Source organism: Aquarana catesbeiana, linkage group LG05 (assembly GCF_042186555.1).
Source record: "Aquarana catesbeiana isolate 2022-GZ linkage group LG05, ASM4218655v1, whole genome shotgun sequence".
Taxonomy (NCBI): Eukaryota; Metazoa; Chordata; class Amphibia; order Anura; family Ranidae; genus Aquarana; species Aquarana catesbeiana.
This window is the reverse complement of record NC_133328.1, coordinates 301,204,815-301,222,016: the sequence shown is the minus strand read 5'-3', so window position 1 is coordinate 301,222,016 and position 17,202 is coordinate 301,204,815. Positions and strand designations below refer to the sequence as shown.

Here is a 17,202-nt window from a genome sequence, read left to right as displayed (position 1 = left end):
CAGGGCATAACAGTCTTAGTGTACCTAGACAATCTATTGCTAATAGACAAGTCGATGGGGCTCATTTGGAGCAGAGCGTGCGCATTGCAACCAGTTACCTGGAAAGTCTAGGTTGGATTCTCAACCTAGAGAAGTCTTCCTTAAAACCGCTAAAAAGGCTGGAGTACTTGGGTCTCAGAGACACAACTCAGAAAAAGGTGTTCTTGCCTTGGGCAATGATCAACTCCATAAGGGAGCTGGTGCAGATGGTCAGGTTGAAAGGAGATCCATCCATTCGCCTTTGCATGAGGTTGTTAGCAAAGATAGTGGCTTCATTCGGTTCCCTATCCCCAGTTCCATTCGAGACTGTTGCAAAACAGTATCCTGTCTGCTTGGAACAAAACGATTCAAGCTTTAGACTTGCCAATGCGGCTGTCCCTAAGGGTGTCCCAAAGCCTCAGTTGGTAGTTGCTAACCCAGAATATGCTGAAAGGAAAATCCTTCAGACCAGTTATCTGGAAGGTGGTAACGACAGATGCCAGCCTTTCAGGCTGGGGAGTAGTGCTAGAAAAGACAACTGCCCAAGGACAGAGGTCAAGGACAGAAAGGACCTTGCCCATCAACATCCTAGAGATCCGGGCAGCAGGTCTGGCTCTAAAGGCCTGGACATTTAGGTTACGGGGTTGTCCTGTCAGAATCAGGATCTTGGGCAGAAAGGAATGTCCCGTGCCTATCAGCAGTTTTCATTCCGGGAGTAGAGCATTGGCAGGCGGACTTCTTGAGCCGCCAGCAGTTGCTCCCGGGGTAATGGTCTCTTCACCCCGACATTTTTTTGGGCTGTTTGCCAGAAATGGGGGACTACGGGCGTAGATCTTCTGGCGTCCAGGTTCAACACGAAGTTGGTCAACTTTGTGTCCAGGTTGAGGGATCCACTCGCATGCGGAACAGATGCATTGGTGATCCCGTGGGATCAGTTCTCACTAATTTATGCATTTCCTCCTTTTCAGTTGCTGCCACGACTTCTTTACAGGATCGAGCTGGAAAGAAAGCCGGTAATTCTGGTGGCCCCAGTGCGGCCCAGAAGGTCCTGGTATGCAGAAATCATAAAGATGGAGGTGGAGGATCCATGGTCCCTTCCACTACGGCCAGACCTATTCTCACAGGGGCCGATATTCTATCCTACCTTATGAACTCTAAATTTAACAGCTTGGCTATTGAAACCCACATTCTGAATAAACGTGGGCTTCCCAGGTCAGTTATCTCTACCTTGATTAATGCAAGGAAGCCAGCTTCCAGAATTATACATTATAGAGTCTGGAGGGCTTATGTTTCCTGGTGTGAATCCAAGGGTTGGCACCCTCGGAGGTATATCATAGGCAGAATTATTGCCTTTCTACAATTAGGGGTAGAGATGAAGTTGGCCTTGAGTACTATTAAGGGCCAGGTCTAAGGTTTATCGGTCTTATTACAAAGACCGCTTGCTTCACATTCTTTAGTCTGGGTTTTATGCAAGGGGTGATGCGGCTTAATCCGCCAGTTAGATCCCCTTTGAGCCCTTGGGACTTTAACTTAGTTTTGTCAGTGTTACAAAAACAGCCATTTGAACCAATACAGCATATTCCCTTAGTCCTTCTGACAAGGAAGTTAGTGTTCTTGGTTGCTATCTCCTCAGGAAGGAGGGTTTCGGAATTGGCTGCTCTTTTTTGTAAAGAGCCATACTTGATTATTCACGAGGACAGAGTGGTGTTGCACCCTCGTCCAGGTTTTCTGCCAAAAGTGGTCTCAAGTTTCCACCTGAACCAAGATATTGTCCTGCCATCATTTTTTCCAAAACCATGTTCCAGGGAAGAGAATTCACTACATTGTCTTGATGTGCTGAGAGCGGTCAAAGTCTATTTAAAGATGACTGCTCAGATCCGGAAGACTGATGTCTTATTTATACTGACAGAAGGTCCTAAGAAGGGACAGGCTGCGTCGAAATCCACTGTCGCTAAGTGGATTCAGCAAGTTATAATTCAGACTTATGATTTAAGGGGTAAAATTCCACCTTTTCAAGTCAAAGCGCACTCTACCAGGACGGTTAGTGCTTCTTGGGCAGTGCGTCACCAGGCCTCCATGGCTCAGATCTGTAAGGCTGCAACTTGGTCTTCAGTACATACATTCACCAAGTTCTATCAGGTGGATGTAAGAAGGCCTGAGGATTTCGCCTTTGGACATAGTGTGCTGCAGGCAGCAGTATAGGTCCTCAAATTTGGGGGTGCCCTACGGGTTGTCCCTACCCCCCCCAAATAGCATTGCTATGATTGCTATGGGACATCCCACATAGTGATTACTATGGTGCTCTGTGTCCCGTGATGTACGATAAAGAAAATAGGATTTTTATAACAGCTTACCTATAAAATCCTTTTCTTGGAGTACATCACGGGACACAGAAGTCCCTCCCCTCTTTCTGGGGTTTAGGTATATTGCTTTTGCTACAAAAACTGAGGTACTCCTGGTAGGAGGGGGGGTTATACAGGGAGTAAACTTCCTGTATTGGGTATACCAGTGTCCATCACCCGAAGGTGCCTATATACCCCACATAGTGATTACTATGGTGCTCTGTGTCCCATGATGTCCTTCAAAGACATGTCTGTTATAAAAATCCTATTTTTTGCAGGTAAAAAATGTGCATTTATTATTTTTAGTATTAGGAACCTGTAAAGCATTGCACCAGCGAGCAGGAGATTTTCTGGGGTGGGGGGGTCAGCTGGCGGTTACTGCAGCACTGGGAACATGTTACACGTTCCATCCTAAAATTGGGTGGAACATGTAACATGTTCTCAAAGGTGAACTTATCCTTTAAAGCTGGTGTCTGGTGGATCATAGACACAAGGTGGTGGAGGGTGTACTAAAGTTGAACTTCAGAGAATTCTGCAGATCAGTTATAGGTTAATATAGTTGGCCAAACCTATTGCTAAGTAAACTTAGAAATAATATATGTAGCTCTGAAAATTAGGGGCCACATTTAGAGGTTCCAAATGCCTCAGGGCCCATTCAGACAGCATTTTAGTAATGCGCATTACCACAACACACGTACCTTGGTGCATTTCAGTGTCCTTCATTTTTCATAGCACTCCAACGCACCAAACCAACACACCTCCATACCTACATTAAAGTGGAGGGCCACCCTGAAAAAAAAAAATTAACCAAAAATCCTAAAAAAAAATGTAAAAAAAAAAATTAAAAAAAAAAAAAAATTTAATTTACCTAAACCCTTGTTGCTAGGCAGTCTTCCTAATCTGCCTCTTCCTTTTCCGCGGTGTGTTCTGCTCCTCGGTGAGTGGCCCCGTTGTCTTCTGGGAACTGTGTGTGTTCCCAGAACACCACGGGGCCATTCACAGAGCGCAGCGCAGTAGGAAACTGGTAGTGAAGCCGCAAGGCTCCACTGCCTGTTTCCCTTACCTAGGATGGCGGTGCCGGGACCTGAGAGCCGAGGGACGGGTCGGCCTCGGCGGCCAACATCGCGGGCACCCAGGACAGGTAAGTACTTATTTAAAGTCAGCAGCTACAGTGTTTGTAGCTGCTGACTTTTAATTTTTTTTTTTTTTTTTTTTTTTTTTTTATGGCCGGAATCCTGCTTTAAACATAAGGCAATGTACTACCTTGTGTTGTGGTGTGCTTTGATGTTATAAATGGTTAAAGCCCTGTTTTAGGTGCATTATGGTGCATTGATAGCCCATTTAAATGGGCCCTTAATGTTTGCTCACCACTGCTTAAAGGAGGAATCGTGTATCTTTGTAAGCAAGGACTGTGACACAAAGTTATTAGTCCTAAATTAAATACGGTTTTTATTAAATGGTAAGAAATAATTAATAACCTCCATTTTTTTTATACCAGGTAATGCCAGACAATTTTAATGACTGTAGAATGAAGAGGAAGGCATTAGTGAAAAAAGTGCAGGTAAGAGACAGTAGTAGCATGGCATATTCACTGTTTCCCGTCTGCAGCTCATTGATAGGCAAACAGTTTTTTGTACCGTATATACTCGAGTATAAGCCGAGTTTTTCAGCACATTTTTTTGTGCTGAAAGTGCACCCCTCGGCTTATACTCGAGTCGAGCACTTTTCTGGTGCAAAGAATTACATTTTCCGAACTGATTTTGGGGCCCCGTATCTCGGGACCACTTGGTGCTACAACATATCCAAAGCTGGTGTTCCTAGCACCAAGTGGCCCAGAGATATGGGGCCCCAAAGTCTGTTCGGAAAATGTCATTCTCTGCTGCAGAAAAGTGCTTGACTACATTTTCCGAACCGACTTTGGGGCCCGAATCTCAGGGCCACTTGGTGCTAGGAACCCCAAATTTGGTCTGCAAACCCAGTGGAACTAGCGCTACAACATATCCCAAATTCAGTTTGGAAAATGTCATTCTCTGCTGCACAAGTGCTTGACATTTTCTGAACCGACTTTGGGGCCCCGTATCTCGGGGCCACTTGGTACTAGGAACCCTAACTTTGGATATGTTGTAGTACTGTTTTCACTGGGTTTGCAGACCAAATTTGGGGTTTCTAGCAGCAAGGGGCCCCAAAATCAGTCAACTGTGTCCATCTGCAGCAATGTCATTTCGGGACCCTTTGGGTCCAGAGACTAAATTTTGGCTGCAGCTAGGGGGCATCTAGGAACCCTTAACTACCGAGTTTGAAGTTTGAGGGACCTATGGCTGCAAATGGGCGCAGTGAGGCTGCAAATGGGCATTGTTGACCCTCTTTTCCACTTACAGTAGCTGCGCATTTCTCACCATAGGCTTATACTCGAGTCAATAAGTTTTCCCAGTTTTTTGTGGTAAAATTAGGTGCCTCGGCTTATATTCGGGTCGGCTTATACTCGAGTATATACGGTATATTGGTATATGTTTTCAGTATATTGGTTGTAAAGGATTCACTAATATCAAAACCAAGCCACATATTCCCACAGCTTCTTTTGTATACCTGTTGTAAGTGCTTTAGAGGAGTTTTCAATTTTAATGAAATAGAAGGACCCTTATGGAGGCATCTGAGCGGCGGCAAGGTCCCCAGACCACATTTTTCACATGGCATGTGACCAGCGATGTCCCACTGAGCCTTGCTTTGACTTATGATTGAAATGTATGCATATTGTATTCTAAAAAGTGTAATATCAAACCATGGCTCACTGCATCGACTGTAATAGGGTTAGGACACACTACAACTCCTCCATGTGTGCTTCAGAAAAAAAAAAAAATTTAAACCATTATAAATAAAAGTGACTGTTCTAAGCATCGCTAGTAGTTTTAGGCCTCATTCACACTTGTATATGGAATCAACTAATATTCCCTGTGGGAGACTTAGTAGGGTTTCCTGTGAGTGGGAAGCCCCATTCAATGTAATGAAAGGCTGATGGTGCCCGCAACCATTCACAATCATTTGCATGTAATTAAACATGCAGCAAATGTCTGTGGATGATCAGCTCTGGATGCAAACAGTCTGTGTCCATAGCCAGTCATCTACAGTTAATTGTTGCTACTCGTGGGAAACCCCACTGAGTCTCTGACAGGAAATTATGGCTGGCCCTATAGGCAGATGTGAATGATGCCTCATAGTTTTATGCCAATTCATGTTACATAGTTACATAGTAGCGAGGTTGAAAAAAGACACAAGTTCATGAAGTCCAATCTATGTGTGTGATTTTATGTCCGTATTACATTGTATATCCCTGTATGTTGTGGTCATTCAGGTGCTTATCTAATAGTTTTTTGAAATTTTCAATGCTCCCGCTGAGACCACCGCCTGTGGAAGGGAATTCCACATCCTTACCGCTCTTTCGGTAAAGAACCTCCTACGCAGTTTATGGTTAAGCCGCTTGTCTTCTAATTTTAGTGGATGGCCGCGTGTCTTGTTAAATTCCCTTATGCGGAAAAGTTTTATCTCTATTGTGGGATCACCAGTACGGTATTTGTACATTGAAATCATATCCCCTCTCAAGCGTCTCTTCTCCAGAGAGAACAAGTTCAGTGCTTGTAACCTTTCCTCATAACTAATGTCCTCCAGACCCTTTATTAGTTTTGTTGCCCTTCTCTGGACTCGCTCCATTTCCAGTACATCCTTTCTGAGGACTGGTCCTCAGAACTGGACAGCGTACTCCCAGGTGCGTCCGGACCAGAGTCTTGTAGAGTTTTATCTCTGGAGTTAATACCCTTTTTAATGCATGCCAATATTCTGTTTGCTTTGCTTGCAGCAGCTTGGCATTGCATGCCATTGCTGAGCCCATCATCTACTAGGACCCCCAGGTCCTTTCCCATCCTAGATTCCCCCAGAGGTTTTACCCCCAGGGAGTAGATTGGATTCATATTTTTGCCACCCAAATGCAATTATTTTACATTTTTCCACATTAAACCTAATTTGCCATGTAGCTGCCCACCCCATTAATTTGTTCAGATCTTCTTGCAAGGTTTCCACATACTGCGGGGAAGTTATTGTCCTGCTTGGCTTAGTATCGTCCGCAATACAGAGATTAAACTGTTTATCCCATCCTCCAGGTTGTTTATGAACAAATTAAATAGGATTGGTCCCAGGACAGAACCCTGGGGGACCTCACTTTCCGACCCTGCCCATTCTGAGTACTCCCCATTTACCACTACCCTCTGAACTCGCCCCTGTAGCCAGTTTTCAATCCATGTACTCACCCTATGGTCCATGCCAACTGACCTTACTTTGTACAGTAAATGTTTATGGGGAGCTATATCAAATGCTTTTGCAAAATCCAGATATATCACGTCTACGGGCCTTCCTTTATCTAGATTTGGCAAGAATGATTCTTCATGAATCCATGCTGATTACTGCTAATGATATCGTTGTCATTACTAAAATCTTGTATATAGTACCTTATCTTCCCCTCCAAGAGCTTGCATAGAACTGATGTTAGGCTAACTGGTCTGTAAATCCCAGGGATGTATCTCGGCCCTTTTTAAATATTAGTGCTACATTGGCTTTTCTCCAATCATCTGGTACCATTTCAGTCAGTAGACTATTCGTAAAAAATTAGGAACAATGGTCTGACAATTACTTGACTGAGTTCCTTAAGGACCCTCGGGTACAAGCCATTTGGTCCCGGTGACTTATTAATGTTAAGTTCTTCAAGTCTATGCCTAATTCTGTCCTCCATTAGCCATGAGGGTGCTTCCTGTGACGTGTCATGAGGATCAACATTGCAGTTTTGGTTACTGAAGCACCGCTTTACTTTACTTAATATCTCGATGTATTCTTGTGATCTGTGGTTTTTAACCAGTGTTTTATTTATATATTTTCTCAATAAACTATTTTTGATATAAACACTTGCTGTTACTGTGCCTACAAAGTCCAAAGTCCCTTATCTTTTTTCTTTTGCCATTATAGTTGTAGGACGCGGCACTTTTGTATTCAATATGTATCCACAGTACCACTCTGTGTCATGATACATTTCTGTTGCTATATCTTACTGAAGCCCCCCGATTCCCTCGTGAAGGCTGAGGAGAAGAACAAATTCAATACCTTCACCATCTCTCCATCCTTCGTAACCCGATTCCCTTCATCGTTCTTTATTGGACCAATGTTATCTGACCTGAAAGGGTTCTTACTATATATGGATTTTTCTTACTCTTCTCCACTATGTGCCTTCCATGTTCTATCTTAGCCGCACTGATTAGACCCTTACATTTCTTGTTGCCTTCTTTGTAAGGTTGGAATGCTGATGATGATGATCATCCCTCAGCCTTGTATTTTTTTGAAGGCCTTCTTTGCTTTTATATGCATTTTTACGTTGGAGTTAAGTAACTCAGGACTTTTATTAGCTCTTTTAAATGTATTTCCCATTGGGATGTACTGGCTAATGCACTTATTTAAACTGCTCTTAAAGCATACCCATTTCTCCTCTCTATTCTTTGCTCCTAAGATTTTAACCCAATTTGTATCTTCTAGCAAGGCTTGTAGTTTAGGGAATTTGGCTCTTTTGAAATTCAGTGTCTTTGTATTCCCCTTATGTTTCCCATTGGTGTGATTTATACTGAAACAAATTGACCTGTGATCGCTGTTTCCTAAATTGCCCCACATTTCCACATCCGTGATCAGGTCTGTATTGTTGGTAATCAGTAGGTCTAGTAACGCTTTGTTTCTAGTTGGTGCGTTTACCATCTGACCCATGAATTTGTCCTGCAAGACATTTTGGAACTGATGAGCCTTCGATGAATGCACAGTTCCTTCCACCTAGTCTATGTCTGAAAAATTAAAATCCCCCATTATGATGACTCTCACCTTTGCTGAACAATTTGGCCAAATGTAAATTTGTAGAAAAGTATGAAAAAGGGTCCAAATAATAGAAAAGGTATTAAAGTGTATGTAAACCCTAAATCTCTGTTTTTAGTATTTTTGGTAACATGCCTCACTATATACAGTTTCCTTAGGCAAATTATCAGATCTTATAAGCAACCCAATGGCCAAATAAAGGAGCTGACAACACTGCTCCAATTGTGAAACCATGGCTTTGCATTGTCAGCATGCAGCAGGAAGTGCTGTTAGGCCAGCCATAGATGGAGCAATTTTCTTTCCTGCAAACACAAGAAAATCACTTGATTTTCCCCCATCAACACAGACAGTGTTGGCAGGGGAATCCCTCCTGCTGAGCCATTGTGTTCTCCAGATGGGGGAGTCTGTCCCCGCCGGGAGAACATTGATTATTTCTAGCGACTATAACAGCCACTTGCAATAATTGCATGTAAAATCCGGCAGGTGGGTTGTACCCAAGTTGATCGATCAATCAACTTGGTACATTCAACCTGCCCATACATGGTTCGAATCTCGGTTGGTTCAGCAGGAGTCGGCTGAGATTCGAATCATGTATGGGCAGGCTGAATGTACCCAAGTTGATTCAAACCATCTATGGCCGGCTTTACTTGCATAATCTCCAGGTAGGAAATTTACAACTTTGCAGCAGATTCACAAAAGATAATTTGCATAAAAAAACTCTATACATCGAAATATGAAGCCAAACATATTGAAGAATACATTTTAGAGTTTATATACACCGAAATATAATACTTTAATTTTTGCGACATTAATTGCATATAATATATAAAGATAAGTAGCAAGTACTTCTTTTAAATCTGAAAAAATTTAAAATGTATTACCTGTGTATAAAAACATCATGCATGTACTATCAAATCTATTATTATTTAGAACAATATTATATATCTATCCCCGTAATCAAATTGAAGTATATTTCTTGTCCTTGTTTTACCAAGGGATTCCTTGCTCAATGTGACACAATGGAAGGAAACATCAGTCAAGAAATTGACAAGCTGCACTCTAAGAATTTGGCTCTGGCAAAGTAGAGGTTCATATACAACATGTGGTGATGGGGTAAAATGGTTGCTCTATGAGCAAGTATATATACAAATTGATTTTTGCTCTCTGTTTGGAAGATATATATGTAATGTATATAGAGATATTTTGTTAATATTAACTGCTGTGTTTTGCCTATGTGAGCTCTGCTGCTATTTTTGGTGTGTGAAAACTCAAGAAAATGGGTAAAACTGTCACGTACTGCATACTGATAAAACAACATCACCGTGGCACTAATAGTATGTTTTTTAAAAAATGCCTATTTTATTTGTAATAAAGACTTCTAGGCTTTGTTATAGGTAAGTTATAATTGTGCAGCCTTAATTATTTTATGGGACTTTCTGCTTGGGCCCATCTTACATGTCTGTACTTAGAAGATCTCCGGCCAACTCGTAACGTGAACCAAATATCTATACCAATGTTTTGAAATTTATGCTTGTGGGTTCTGCTGAGGTACATTTGTAAAAATTCCTGCATGTTGCAGTTTAGACATGCTTAGGCCTTGTTCATCTCTGAACTTTCCATTCTTTTATTTTATTTGGGAAAGCACACCAAAAAATATAACACATAGGTGGTAGGTGACAGTGGGACTGAAATTTTGCTAAGAGCATCTCTGGTAGTCACAATAATGGAGCAGCAAACAGTATATCATCACTTTAGCAGAAACAGATCCTATGGGGCCTAGCTATTTAAGGGCTGGTTCACACTAGAACGTTGTGCAGGAAAGGCACATCCAGTGCACGTTTCCTGCATTGCACATGAATGCGTTGCCCTTGCGATATGTGTGCAGATTCCATCAATCGCTAATGGCACCCCAAACAAATCTCGCAAACGCAGCATGTTTGTGGACACCAAGCCACAGGGTCCTTTGATGACGCCCTGTGGGAGGGCGAAATGCATTGCCGTGACAGACTTCCGGTTCTGACGTCATTTCCGGTCTTGTGGGAACGCTGTTAATGGTGTTTGCTGCATCTTCTGATTGTTTCAATGCCTGTTTTTAGCTTACTTTTGTAAGTATAACCTTTTATGCGCAATAAATTTTCAATCTTAGCATACTTCACTATTGGTCCCCCCCTTTTTTTCTTCCGTTTTGGGTACCTGTTTTTCGTATGGCTGAGTATTAAAGTTGAAGGATCGTTTATCATCTCATCAGTGAACCTGCCATCCTGCAACATTCTTTGGATATCGTTATAAGCTTTTACTGACTCCCAGACTGAAAAGCTGGGTGTCATTGTGATTTGGTGAGTGGGGACACCTATGGGGGTGTCTTGGTACACCTAAAAAATTTTCTGCAACATTTTCTCTGCACTTACCGCACACCAGATGTGAAGCATTCCCTGCATTTTTACACACTATTTGTGAAGCACCTTCTTAGTTTTGTATGAACTTTTTTCTTTTGTTATTATTTATTATGGGTTTTTCTTTGTGAGCGCTGTATCTATATATTTTACCACGTGGTATACAACAGTACCATGTATTTTGATATGGTGCTGTCTGGAAAAGTAGTTCTTATTTTTTTCACATTCTGGTATGTTTTGGCAGCCCATTGAAATGATTGGGCTGTCAAAACCGGAACGCACAAGGACTGTAAGGGAATGGTGCGTTCTAGTGTGAACCGGCCCTCAAGCTTATTACTGCTTTGAAAAAAATGCACATTTATAAACTACAATGCTATACTTTAAATCTGTTTAGTGCTTTGCTTGCTTCGGGACTTTGATGCAAGCAAAGTCCTGTTCAAATAACTAAATAAATAAATGAGAAAAAGAAGAAAATCATATGACTGGCCTCTGCACCAATTCCAAGAGTGTTCTCTGCAGCATTATGCTTATAACATTCTGTGGGACACCGCAGGGTCCACACCAATGCCTGCAGCATTTTATGAATGGCCCAGGTTGAATGCATGGTTTTAACACCTAGGTGCACAAATGTGCAAGGCTACTTCCTTTTGTCCTTTTCCTCTTGAAACTGCCTTTCATCCAGGCATAACTACAGTGTCCCAGACCACTCCATTACCTGGGTGGGGTTCACACTCTTGGGAACAATAGAAAGAAATCACCACTCCGGGTGAGTGCATGGACAAACAACACCACCATACATTGACAGGTGCTGCCTGGTTCTTGATCACAGCAATGCAGAGACAAAGAAGAAGAGTTGGCTGCACTCCAACATAGTATTGGATAAAACAATGTTTATTGAAGTCTTGCAAATATAAAACACACAGACCTCACAGCTCCATTACACAGGACAAAGCAGTTTTTATGTTTCACATAAAATGTGCTTATGAGTAAGCATAATCTGTGTGAAATGCGTTAACTGCCTTGTCCTGTGTAATGGAGCTGTGATGTCTGTATGTTTTACAGTATATTTGGAAGAATTCGATAAACATTGTTTTATCCACTACTATGTTGTGCAGCCAACTCTTCTCTTTATCTCTGGGTTCACACTCTAGCACTGTAACAATGCGTGCGTTGAGAGGCTGAGGTGCCATTCATTCTTAATGGCACCCCGGTGCATTATGGCAATGGACGTGCCTTGCAGCACATCAACAATCACAATATTCCCTGCGCACACATTAATAGAAATAGCTGTAATAAGGCTGGGTGCTGGAATGACCACCGGCTGGAAACCACAGACAATCTGAATAGAGAAATGTCAGCACACCAAAGATTCCTCCCTTGCCTGACGAAGGGGCCCTGTGTGGCTCCGAAGTGTTGCCGGATGTGTACCGTGTGACCATGTAACTAAAGCTTTGGACCCTTCTGAGGAATCCTTGGTGTGCTGATGACATTCTCCATTCAGATTGCAGCACATCACAACATACTACTGTGCATTGTGGGGTCTCTGCATTCTCTAAAAAAGTACATGCACCTTTTTGGTATGTGGGGCAGCACATTCGAATTTTTGGTCTACCCTAACACAAGTAATGCTTTCAACCTGCTTGTTTTACTGCATCGCAAAAGTGCAAACCCAGCATTAAAGCGTATCTCCACCTTTTGTTGAAAACTACTATTATCTCTTTGAGTTATATGCATTGCAAAGATTTTGGCAAACTTCATTGCAGAATCCCTACCTCCTGCAGAAATTTCAGTTTACGTGATTTACACTCAGTTCTTTCTTGAGTCAGTCAATCTACCTGTTATGATCACCTGATTGGTTTGATCAGTGACGTAATAAGAGAAGAAACCAGTCATCTTGAGCAGTAACTTCCATTTGTAGATGACTTCTGTAGACAAACGGCACACAGAATGCCCATACTGCTGTCCTAGCTACAAGAAAGGGATTGTTGGAAGTTATTGTACACTATATTTCCCTACCTTTAGCCTTATATAATTTTTGTAATAACTCAATTACTTTAAGGCACTCTGAGCCTCTTATTTTATCATGTATAGGGGGGGAAAAGGACAAAAATGTTTAGTCCTAGTGGTATGTCTCATTTCACCGTTGTATCGGCTACAGTCATTGATAGCAGATGAAGCATAAATAGAATTTCACTATGCATGGTTGCCCTAATCTAAGGCTGTACAAATCCTTGAAGAGGGTTGTTGATCACTTCAAGCCCAAATCTGGGCACAGTCAGTTTACAGAAGGTAAATTAGTTGAACTCTGTCTCCTCTTACGCCACTTTCCATGATGTATACTTTTTTTCTTCAACAGCAATTTTTTTGTTTACATGCAGGAGGAAGTACAGCTCCTGTCAATAGCCAAAAGGAGAGGGACGCATAGATGCGACCACAGTGCTGGGGTCTGAGAACTGCATTGCCTACAGCCATAGCAGCCAGGAAGTATAGCAGGAGCTGTACTTCCAATCCCATGTGAAAAAGAAAATTTACAGTTTACGAAAGTGTACATTATGGCAGATGGTTGAGGAAATTGAGTGTTTAACTACTTGAACTCTGTTTATTTTTCCTGGAGTTGGGCTTGATGAAATCATGACAGCATCATTTTAAAATTGTCTGGTTTCTAGGGTGCACGCTATAGCTTTTGTGCCTACTTCTGCCTAATCTTTTGCCTTGTAAACATATAAGCAGAGCATCGTCTCCTTTTCTAAAACAAAATTCCCTGAATCAGCATGTATAAAAAGTGAAGTCTATATTGGCCATGGAAACCAATCAACTCTGAGTTGTGCAGAATTAAAAGTGAATAAAAAAAATCTGCCTGCTGGAAGTATTATAGATTCCTTTCTCTAGTGTCTGCAAAAAATGTGTAGTTCTCTTCTTCACACTTACTGTATATGCTTTGAAATTCACAACAGTTTTGTTAATGTTGGCAGAATGTTTTACTGAAATATGTTTGTGAACATTTTCATAAATGTGTTTTAATTAAAATCATGCTGGCAGCTAATTCTTTTATATGTAATTTATTCAATGCAATGTGTGTGTTAGCTGCCTGGTAGCCAAATAGAAATTAAATTACTTTTTGTCCATCAGTGCAAATGTGCTGTATTATTGCGAGTGGTCCTTTATTTATTTATTTATTATTTATTTATTTTTTTTTTTTTACAGAAAGCTGACAGAAAGCAGGAACCTAGGTTGGGTAGATGATTGGATAGGTGGATGAGTGCAGAGCACAGGTTCTCAACTTCTAGCATTTTCAGGGGGCACCTCCTGAGGAATTTGAATTTTGGTAGCTGTGCCCAAAAATAGCAGGCAGGGGGCAAATAACTAGTTACCAGTTAATCCTGTAATCTTCATGCAGCTAATTGTTTCCCCATTATACCATGGTTTGCTCTACACTATGGGGCTGATTTACAATGCAGAGCTGAACCACATTTTATACTCTTCAGTTTTAGCAAATCTCCCACTGTGTCTCTCTGTGGGGGCAGCCATCTTAGTGGAGGTACGGTTTTAATTCCTTATGTCGGAGCCTCCACCAAGAATGGTAAGCAGCACAGTAGTGATATCAGCAAATTTCACTTCAAATCACGTAAGACTAGAAGGTACGGCATTGCCTTTAATCTCACACTGCAGATGAAAAGCTCTGAGAGGAGGAACAGCAGTACTAGGCACCCTCATGAATCATGTTTGGGCAGTCCTTACATCGTCACCACATCACAGTGAATTCTTGAAACGCCAGTAATTAAAATGAGAAACCGTGTGTGTGTGTGTGTGTGTGTGTGTGTGTGTGTGTATGTATGTATATATATATATATATATATATAGCTATGGTGCTAAAGTGTCTTAATGTACCAGCATCACAATCAGTAATGTTATGTACAGAAGTAAAAAAATAGGACTTTCTGGTTACTCATAAGTCTTGAATCATGTAACAAGATATTTGAATAAAACTCAATACATTTTATTTAAAGATCAATTAAAATGTTAAAGTAATCATGTAAAGCACAGTATTAAAGCCACCCAAGGGGGTCCATCATAAGGTCATATCATTTGTCAAACATCCCTCCATCCTCCATAGATCCTAGTCTTGCTAGTTTTAGGATTTAGCCCCTAACATGACACAAATATTATGATCTATTGTTGACCTCCTGCAGGATTTAAATCCTAAGTGCAGCCAACATAAAAAAACAAACTTAAGCACAAGAGACAAAACTTACAGTGGAATGTGTCCCTTATGCTGATGCCTCTTCTTTTAGTTGAAATCCACCTCCGTACATGCACCCCACCCCTACCATGTTCCAGTCTGATGGGCATTAATAGAACTAAAGGGCTGTCAAAGGCTTTTATAAAGAGAATCTGACTGTGCCCACCCTTCCGCCCAGGTGCTTCTTACATAGAAACTGTACTGCAGCTTCTTTGAATGAAACACAATCTATGAATGGAAGGGGCAGACATTTCAATCATCCGCCTATTTTCTATTTATTATTCTGTTTCATTCATGGAAGCTGTAGCATGGCTTCTGTGAATGGACAGCTAAGTGTCCATAGATGGACACTCTTGATGACAGCCTGTGACAGCCCTTTAGTTCTATTAAAGTGTTACTAAACCCACAACAGTAAAATCTGTATATGTAGAATAGCATGCTTGTTATACTCACTGTGGAACTTAAGGGGTTAATCCTCTGTATTGTGTAGAAAGGCTCTTTGATCCTGTATGCACAGATCCTCCCTGTCTTGCAGGGGCTCTCTGGGCAAGGCCAGATAAGACAGAGTCTGAGTGGCCCCTCTGCACATGCTCTGTTTGGTCTCTATTGCTGGAGAGAATGTTTCCTTGTTAAGCTGAGCTTTTCAGGTCACATGATATTGACATCACACATGTTGGCGTATATACAGATCCTAAATGACAGCCCAGTCCCTCCCTCCTCCATGCCCAGTAACTAAAAAAATAATGCAGTGGGTGGGATGTCACATCTTGATCGATGGATGATCCGCCTCCCATAACAGCATGAGCACACAGGCTGTAGTTGAAATCTCCTTCTACCTGAATACTCAGCACTCGGGAAAACCCTGCAGGTTATCACGTGACTGGTATACAAATGTTGTCAGAGCGACCATTAAATCCATCCAACATACAATCATTTCTTGATAGACGCTTGTGGTATTTGGGTTCTTTCCACAGCGTATTTTTGAGAATTAGTGTTAATAGCTTAACACAATCCTCTGTCAGGAGAGGTTGATGCTGTAATTGATGTCTGATTGTAAGCCCGCTTCTAGGTTGATTCAAACACACATCCTTCCTGGAATCAACTCCTCTGTGCACAAGCGTAAGGCAAAACAAGTTCTGTATGCAAGGGTAGTTAGTGTATCAATTATGTCAATTGGATAGAAAATGGATATATGCATTTACAGCAATTCAGATCATGAAGATAATACTGTGGTGTTTCCGACCATGGCAAAGATTCAGTCCCTGAACCACCCCTTTAAAATGTCGGAGGGTACCTAAAAAAAAACAAAAAAGATAAAACAAAGCTATGTATTTGAAGACATAAAGGGTTTTTAAGTAAATACTGATATGGAGTTGGCAAGTACTGGTAATAAAGTACACACAAGGTTATCTTTATTAGTTCTTAAAGCTGGGAACTTTTGTAGTGCAACTCTTGGCCAAATAAACAGTGTAGCTCCCCCAACTGTTCCTATCTTGCAAATTGTCACTGATGCTAAATCACCCCCTAAAACTTAATTTTCTAGCCTAAACCCTTTAACCCCTTACATTAAATCTCACCATGTCCAACATTAAACCCAGATACTAATTCCTAATCCTCATTCTGTCTAACTGCTAAAGTGAGCCCTTACCCCCTAGGGCTCATTCAAACTTACGTGTTAGGGTAACATGCAGTAAAGTGCAAATTGTATGTGTGTTGTCATGCTATTGGTAGGTAAGAGCCACCATCTGCAGGATACCTAAACCAAATTTATATACTTTACATTGGTCTAATCACATAGCAATTTCCTTAATTGACCTAGACGTTACAATTTTGGCAACTAGACTAAGTATGGAAATAGGCCAGCTTATCCAGGCTGTGAAACTTTTCCCTATCTTCAGGAAAAATTCCATCTACTAAATACTGGCATTTTTTGGTACCTACAAGTTAAAAACTATAACCTAAAAACAATAAAGTTACCCAATGCCTGATCCCTGACTGCTTTTGATTCTAAATGAAGGCACAGACCCCATTTACCAGACATGGTTTTGCTCCTCCACATTTTCATTTTTGGGGTAAGTTACTTTTCCTCACCTGTCCTATACTGGCAAGTGGAAGAATATGCTGGAGACCTTGATCAGTGCAGAGGACTGAAGTCTGAATGGACAAGCTGCTAAATCTTCTTGCAATATTTGTGTTCTGGAAAATAAATTACAAAATATCACAGTAGTATTTTTTGCTATCACAGATATATAAACTCCACTCAACTTTCTCACCTCTGTACAAGAGGCTGCAGTGAACCAGACACTTTTCTACACAT

At 41.3% G+C, this 17,202-nt stretch overlaps 1 protein-coding gene across 1 annotated transcript in view; it reads left to right on the top strand.

Moving 5' to 3' along the window:
• Positions 1–13,773, top strand: part of BAG1 (BAG cochaperone 1) — a 33,284-nt gene extending 19,511 nt beyond the window's left edge. Inside the window, exons 6-7 of the mRNA XM_073630818.1 lie at positions 3,859–3,921; positions 9,248–13,773. Coding sequence (XP_073486919.1) covers positions 3,859–3,921; positions 9,248–9,337 — 153 coding nt within the window. The 3' untranslated portion in view covers positions 9,338–13,773. The remainder of the gene's footprint in view (positions 1–3,858; positions 3,922–9,247) is intronic.
• Positions 13,774–17,202: the final 3,429 nt, after the last annotated feature.